The 8314-nt window shown below is 51.4% G+C and overlaps 1 protein-coding gene across 1 annotated transcript; it reads left to right on the top strand.

Moving 5' to 3' along the window:
* Positions 1-2073: 2073 nt before the first annotated feature.
* MSX2 (msh homeobox 2) lies at positions 2074-7176 on the top strand. The gene is made up of 2 exons (XM_085073983.1): positions 2074-2546; positions 6026-7176. Exons 1-2 carry the CDS (start codon positions 2186-2188, stop codon positions 6448-6450), a joined length of 786 nt encoding a protein of 261 aa, XP_084930109.1. The 5' UTR covers positions 2074-2185; the 3' UTR covers positions 6451-7176.
* Positions 7177-8314: the final 1138 nt, after the last annotated feature.

Genomic DNA, 8314 nt, shown 5'->3' with positions numbered 1-8314 from the left:
TCGTTCCCCAGGCGCCCTTCCAGCGCCCATTGATTTTGGGGCCGCGGTGTAATTAGCGGCGGCATTTTCGGCAGCCCCACAATGGCTTTCCACGGGCGGTGCATTGTTCCTGACACACCGACATTGTTCCTGCGTGTCCATCAATTCTCATTTACTTGTCACGGTGCAGGAAGCATGGAGAAGGGAAAGGGAGGGAAAGAAGGGGGAGAAGAGGGGCAAATTCAACCGCAGAGCAGCAGCAGAGCTCTGCAAGGCCGGGGCTGCCTGGCTGCTGTTCCTGCGAGTGTCTCACAGCAAAGACACGAACTCTGTGGGGAAGGAGAAGTGACAGACTGGGGGTGGCGACAGCAGCTGGAGAGGCATCAGTTTGTGGCATTAACTATTATTTTCACCCTCGGAGAAAAGCCCAAATCAGGGCTCTGCCGACCGAGATGTTGCAGCCGGGCTGGCAGGAGTGAGGCAGTGCAAAGCATCACTTCTCTCCGCAGATCTTGCTCGGCTTTAATCCCTAACCCCTCGAGGTCTGCAGCAACACCGGCAGCAATCGGTAACGAGGCTGCAAACCCTGCTATTAGTCGCAGCGATGAGCGGTGGGGTTTTGTAACACGACTTCTCGTCCATGTCCTCCCACTCTCCTTCCCACACGGCAATCCGTGCCCCGCTCCCAATTTGCTCTCCCTGGCACCGGGCGAGATGCTATCAGGGCTGGGGCAGCTCGGATGTTTGTTGGCTGAGCAGGGGACAGGGATGACCGGTGATTGAAGGGGTTGGGAGCATCCCTGGGCCCAGCACATCCCTAGGGAGTCGCGATTTGCAGGACTGGGGACTTCCGACATGACTGCATGGGCTGTCAGGAATGCCGGGAGTCCAAATCGAGCAAAAGATGAGCTAAAGAAATCCTCCACGGTTTACAGAAGGATGTATCTAAAAGTTCATGGAGCAGAGCCCTGCAGCCGTGCAGGACCGAGCCAGCAGCTTTGGGTCGGGGTTTAGGGAGAGGAGCTCTGCCTGTCGTCTTCTCGGTGTGGTTTATAGTGGCTCTAAAAAACCCCTCATTTATAAATTATAACACCAAAACATCTCCCACACACTGCGCCTCCTAAGCGCTAAAAAACAGAAGAAAAAAAAAATCAAAAAACTACACACCTGAGAAAGTTGCGGGCGCAGCATGAAATAACGCCCGGCGCAAGATTAAAACAATTATGAAAAGAACAATATGTATTCGCTTTTATCCGCGCTGTAATTATAAACGCTTTTTAAAGGATGCTCTTTATTCATACCACTGGTAGGAAGTCAAAAAGTGAGAGAATCGCTTTCATAGTACTGGTTTGATAGGACTTTTAATTAAGGGCTGCGTGCCCCTAATTTATTAAAGCTCATCTATTCATCACGTGCGTAATTGACGCTGGGAAAAAAAAAAAATAAAATAATTACAGATCTAACCTCCGCAGAGTGGTTTTGCCCGACTTGGGTCCCGCTGCCGTGGAAACGCAAACAAGAGAAAAAAATGGATGAATAAAACAACGGCGCAAACAGCGGCAGTGCGGGGTCCGCATTCCACATCCCGCATCCCTAATCCCGCATCCCTAATCCCTCGTCCCGCATCCCTAATCCCGTGTCCCGCATCCCTAATCCCGCATCTCCAGACCCTTCGGGAAAGGGACTAGTTTTTGGGGGAGATGGAGGGAAGGGGCGGACAGACCCCGCTCCGGGAGGGTCGGGGGGCTGCAGTGCCCGACGGGGCACCGGGATGAGCCCGGGGGTGCCCCGGGAGCAGCCGCGCCGGCGGCGGGAGGGGGCAGAGCCGCGCTCTTCTGAAGTTCCCTCTTCGCCTCATCATCAGCCTTAATTACCGCGGCGGGTATTTTTTCTCCCCCCCTCGCTTGGCGGTGATTCCAGCCCAGCTCGGCGGCTGCCCGTGTCATTAACGCTAATTGCGGCGGGGGGGCTGGCCGGGAACTCCCCGCGCGGCGGGGCGGCTTGGCCCCGCCCACAGCGCGCTCGCACCCAATCAGATGACATTCCCCGCGACGTCACGCGGCACGGAGAGCGCTGATTGGGCGGCGGGGCGGCTCCCCCGCTCGGCGAAGGAGGACAGCGGCGGGGAGCCCCAGAGGGGGAAAAGGGGGGCGGCCGGGCCCGCTCCGCCGCACTCGCCGGGCAGCGCCAGCTCCGCCGCACCGCCATGGCTTCCCCGCGCAAGGCCAAGGAGGTTTTCTCCTCCGACGAGGAGGGCCCGGCGGCCGGCGGCGAGGAGCACCACAAAGTCAAGGTGTCGAGCCTGCCGTTCAGCGTGGAAGCGCTCATGTCCGACAAGAAGCCTCCCCCCAAGGAGCCGCCGCTGCCCGCCGCCGCCGGGAGCGCCGACGGGGCGGCCGTGGGCACCTCCCGGAACCTGCTGCTGGCGGGCCACGGCTCCCGCGAATCGCACAGCCCGCCCGGGGCGCTTACAAAACCCTTCGACACCGCCTCGGTCAAGTCGGAGAACTCGGAGGACGGCTCGTCCTGGATCCCGTCGGAGGCCGGCAGATACTCCCCGCCGCCCAGTGAGTGCCGAGCGGGGAAGGGCGGGCGGGATGCGCTGGGCGCGGAGAGAAATGCGCGCAGATCCTGTGCTTTACCGTAGAGTTTTTATTCTCTGTTCCCGTCCTTGGAGGTGCTCGGGGCAGGGTTGGATGGTGAGCCTCGGTGACCTTAAAATCACGGTGGCAGGAGGTGATTTTAAAGTCCCCTCCAACCAAAACTATTCTGCGATTCCATAATATTTTTAGATGCAGTCATATCTACGCCTGTTTAATTTTTAGGTGTATGTTGCGTATTTCTTCATATATGTATATTAGGGTTATGCGTTTACACAGTTATGTGTTTGTAAAGTTATATATTTCTGTACATGACTACACGTATGTATAGAAATATATAAATATATACCGCGTTCGAAACCATAGAAAGGTCAAAAATCACTTTATAGAAAGGACTATCTCACTTTCCCGACTCACGGCACCCTGGCAAACAGGGGGCTGTGATTTTATCTTCTCGTCCATTTCTGTTCTCCCCATCGCAACTGGAATTTCTCCCTTTCCCCTTCTCCCATCCGCGGCGCTCAGCGATCTCCTAAACTCGGGAATTGTCCCTTCCAGCCCCGAGCAGGCTCCCGGTGCTGGCTTTGTGCCTCCATGGCTGCTCCCAGGGCTGTCAGAGCTCCCCGAGCTGCTCCTGACCTCTTCAGCCCCGCCATCCCTCCCGAAACTGTCACCGCGCCTTGGGGACACTCTGTCCGGAGGTGACAGGTCACTTCTGAAACCCCTTTGCACTTCGAGCTGCGCTGAGCCGCCTTGCGCTTTCGGTGCGATCGCTTGAAAAAAACGGGGAAAAAATGTTTTTAAGCAATAAAAGCCCCAAAATGTACTTGAGGAGGAGGGGAAGGAGCATCCCGGCGGTGCCAGGATACCTTCCCGTGGGAGCCGTGCTGGCCTCCCACCTGAATCAGGATTTATCCACTCTCCTCCGCGCATCCCGAACTCTCCCAGTGGAAATTAAATACTGCGCTTGAAGTTAGAGACTTTGCAGACACGAACTGTCTCACGGAATTTACTCCTCAATCTAATCTTGCGAGAGGAAAGTTTAGTTCTGCTACAGCTTTCCTTTTTTTTTTTTTTTTACAATAATTTCGATTTGGCTTTCATCCACTTCCTTTCCTTTATGATAGCTCCGAATTAATTGGATTTCTATCGTGCTGGGAGAGGGCAGGAGGAAGGCATCCCGCCCGTGGCATTCCCTCTGTAGCTCCAGTTTTCAATTTTCCTATACCCTCAAATATGCTGGAAAGGCATGAAAAGAAGTGTGTGCCCCTGCTTGGACCCCTTCTCTAAACCTGCCCAAAACCCCACACTTACACGAGGCCTAAGGATCTCCCTCTACAATTTTTCCTCTTCAAAATTCCTCCTCTTTCTCTTTTAAAATTGTTTGCTCTCGGGATTGGCAAAACAGTTTTGTAAAGGACTTCAGTAGCTGGGAGTTCCAGGGACCTCAGAGGGATTTGGGGAGAAAACTGAGGCTCAGGGAAGGGAAGATCCTTTGGCCTTGAGCATTTTTCTCTTTTCCCACCTCGGCAGGAGGCAATGACTGGTTCTCCTATAGGAAAACCGTCAGTCCTTGGAGAGGTTTGGCATTAAAAACAGCCCCTTGGTTTATTTTTATTACTATAATTATTTATTACGGGTGGGACGAGCTGGGGAAAAAGCCATAGAAATTAGAATTTTGAGGCACACAGGGAGGAAACCCTCTCCAAATGATGACTTTTGTCTGGCATCGGCCAGAAAAAGGAAGATAAAGAGGAAAAAAACAGCGAAACAAATCACTACAGCGAGGGCTTGAGGACTGGCACGGGATAAACTCAATTCCGGAGCTGCGGTGGCACTCCGAGCCTGGCAGTGACTCGGGGGACAGCGGGGGAAGAAGCCTGGGAATGCTGGGGTGTATCCTGGGGGGAATATTCCTGCGGGATTTCATTGAAAAGCGTGGTTCTGCTGTTTTCCCCGCGGGAGCTGGGACGGCTCAGGCTCACCCGAGAGCTGCTGGGACAGGGGGTGACAGCGAGTGACAGCCACCCCTCGAAACTGTCCCTGCCGGGAGCAGCTGAGCCTCGGGAGGGCTTCACTCGGGGAAAAGAGAGAAGTCGTGTTTAAAAATAGCGTGGAACAATGAGGAGAGCAGCAGTGGGTTCGGGGTGGATTCGATGTAGTTTTCCTGTGGTGCAGTTTTAGAAGTGAATCAGCTGTCACGGTGAGCAGCTGAATTATTAAAATGCCCCGGTGGGATCACAGGACAATATTTGATAAGTTGTTTCCTTAAAAAAAGCTTTATTTTTTGCTTTCAATATCTAGAGAAAGACCAACAAGAGAAGTTTAATTTTTTTCCACTGTGTCTGTTTTCTCCCTTAACTTTCTGCACTTTTGAACAATCCCCTCGTGGGGATTTTTAATTGCACGATACATCCTTAAACAGCTTCTTCATGCATCTCGTTTTTAAAAATAAAAGAAGAGAGTGAAAGGAGTCCAGAAAATACAACGTGCAAATACTGACAAGCGTTTGAAGCAGACAGCACAGCGTGAACAAAATTCAGCAGCCTCTCAGAGCAGCCTGGCTGTCACTTGCTGTGTCCAGCCAGGGTGACTTGTCCTGTGCCCCGGGAGGGAGCAAAACGCAGCCAAATTACCGAGCTTTTCAAGGCACTTGCCTGCTTTTTAGATTGTTCTTTAGATTGCAAAATTATGAGTGAAGTGCTAAATTAATCTAAAGGCGAGTCAGCGCCGTGCCATCCTGGGAATATTGCCTAACCTGGTTGGGGTTGAAGGCAAGCACGAAAGGTGGTGGATTTCCTGACTTTTATTGGCTACAAAATGCTGAGGTTTTGTCTGGGTTTGGTTTGACTTTTTTTTTTTTTTTTTAATTGGCAAATGTCATGAAAGGTAAATGTTGAATTAAAAGTGCGCTGCTTTCTTGTTTGAGTTTGTTGGGGGTTTTTTTAATACTGGTTGAAAATCAGAAAATACCCACTGAAAATCAACGTTAATAAGCAGAGGGAAAAATGTGCTTTTGGAGGAGAAATAACAAGAAAAAATTAATTAGGGAAACCACAAAAATTGTCAGACCCACTTCTTCAGCTGTCACTTGTTCATAGTGGGGAAATCCTGGAGCAGCACTGAGCTCTTCCCTCACCCCACTGTCCTTGTGGGAATCTCCTGCTCTTGTGGCATTTGTCCTGTGCTTTACTGGAGCTGTGCAGCCGCCAGAGCAGCTGCTTTGGGTGCTCCAGACCCCTGAGATGCAACTCAAAGCGAGCTGTGCGTCCTGTCCATCCTTTGGAAATCCCTGAGGCAAAATTAAATTTGGCCGGGAAAAGATTTCCAGAGCCCCTTTGGCAAAGGCTGCCGAGTTTGGAGGGGATCCCAGACACCTCCGGGGTGTCCCTGCTGTCGTGCTAACCTTTGGAGACCTTTAAAAAAAGCCTTTCCCTTCCTTGCAGGACACCTGAGCCCCACTGCCTGCACCCTGAGGAAGCACAAGACAAACAGGAAGCCCCGCACCCCGTTCACCACTTCCCAGCTGCTGGCTCTGGAGCGCAAGTTCCGCCAGAAGCAGTACCTGTCCATCGCCGAGAGAGCAGAGTTCTCCAGCTCCCTCAACCTCACAGAGACCCAGGTCAAAATCTGGTTCCAGAATCGGAGAGCCAAAGCCAAGAGACTGCAGGAGGCCGAGCTGGAGAAGCTCAAAATGGCAGCGAAGCCCATGTTGCCGTCGGGCTTCAGCCTCCCTTTCCCCATCAACTCCCCCATCCAGGCTGCCTCCCTGTATGGAACATCCTACCCTTTTCACAGACCTGTGCTTCCCATCCCGCCCGTTGGACTCTACGCCACTCCCGTTGGATACAGCATGTACCACTTATCCTAAGAAGATCCCACGGACGGAGCCTCAGTCAGACAGACAGACAGACTTCCTGGTGGATCCTGTCCAGCCCTGAGAAGGCAGAACCCCAACCAGTACTGGCCATTCCCTCTGCACGCTTCTCTCTGGCATCCTGAGTGTTTGTGGGAGTTTGCTGCGGGTTGGGCGTCTCCTGAGAGTGCTCTGAGCGCTCAGAGTCTGCTCCTCAAAGCAAAAAAAAAAAAAAAAGCATAAAAAGAAAACAAAAAAAAAAAAAAAACCAAATTCGGGCAATTGTAGGGTTTTTATCCAGTGCACGTAAAACTAGGTTAAGAAAAGAACGGGTGAAAAAGCAATTTTATCCTACGGAGGCAGGAATTCCCTGACACCTCCCCGTGTTTAAAACCAGAGGGGTGTTTGCCCTCCAGCCACTCTCCGAGTTGCCATCACTTCACATGGGGGCAAGGGGGGGGGAGGGAAATAAAAAGGTATAATCGAGGTTTTGTTGTTCGGTTGTTTTTTTAAAGCAAGCAGAGCCCGTAGCTAGAGACGTGTAAATAGAAACTAGACCCAGTAGAGTCTCAGTGAAGTCCAGAGCCAGCAAATTCCTGCATTTCTGGAGGGAAGGGAGAAGGTTTGCATCCCGAACCTCGGCCGAGATGAGCAGCAGGGACCCTAAATGCAGAGCCCAGCTTTACCCACCGCGGCTCCTGTAATGCCTTTCTGTGTATAAATAGCTTCAGCCTTTGTAAAGCACTGGCAGGGGAGGTGAGGTGCGAGGGAGGGTTTTGTAGGCAGCCTGGTCTTTATCTCTTCCTCTTGGCACAGCTCGGAAATTTTCGGCTGCAGCCAGGTAATCTTGGCTCTTGGAAACAGGGAGAGAGGGAAGGAAGGCATGGGTTGTTCCCGGGAAGGGTTGCTGAACACTTCTGGGAGATGTTCTGAGGTTTTTCTTAGTGTGTTCAGTAGAACCTCCCGAGTTTCCTTCCATTCTAAGGATGCCGATAGAAGTGCCTCGTGCTTCCAGCCCTTCTAAAGAGGGATCCAGGTGTCACAGTGAGCCCCACGAGCAGGACAGAGGGGTGCCAAGAGGCTCTGTGACCTGTCTGTCCCCGTGGCAGCTCTGGCAGCAGCTTCCCCAGGCTTTTCCTTGTAACTCTTGTATTCTGTGTATTACTCTCGCTAAACTTTATGAGGAAGTTACTCCCAAGGCTGTGGGAGCACTGAAGTCAGAGCTTCTCCTGGATTTGTTTTCTTAGCATGCTGTTGTGGAGGAAAGAAACAAAACAAAACAAAAAAAAAATCCCAAAAAATCAGAAAAAAAAGAAACTGAAAGAAAAAAAAAAAAAAGCCACGAGGTTTTGCTGGTTTTGGTTTGTTTTGACCCAGGCATTGATGCCGCCTGGGCCCCACTCTAGATGAACTTCCTCTCTCCCTTCCCCTCACCCCTGAACTCCCTTTATAGGAGAATCCCTTTGAAAGGGATGCCTTGTACAATTTTATATATTTTATTGAAGATTTATTATTTCTTATCTCTTTATTTCGAATTAAATTAAAAAAAAAAAAAAGAAAAAACCTGTTTAATCGCGTGTGGCTCTGTTAGTGTTTGGAGTCCTTTGAAAGGTACCTTCTCTCCGTGTGTGTTTGGCACGGCTGGGTCAAGTTCAAAGGAATGTTTGGGTTGCCTTTGTGATTATTTCCCCTTTCTCAATCTGATTTGAAGCCAAATTTGCAGCGCATGGAGGTGAAGTGCAAGTCAACATTTCGGAGTCAAAAGCCAGAGCTTTTATGAGGTTTCCTTGTTTTTAACGACCACTTTCAGGCGCCTCTGTTCTTTACAGCGCCGTGCTCGGGTGATGTTTCCATCACTTTCAGCTCGTGTGCTTTTCCC

This window comes from Lichenostomus cassidix, chromosome 13 (assembly GCF_008360975.1).
Source record: "Lichenostomus cassidix isolate B80296 chromosome 13, HeHo_3.0, whole genome shotgun sequence".
NCBI lineage: Eukaryota > Metazoa > Chordata > Aves > Passeriformes > Meliphagidae > Lichenostomus > Lichenostomus cassidix.
Note: the sequence above shows the minus strand (reverse complement) of the source record. Positions and strands in the feature narration are given on the sequence as shown.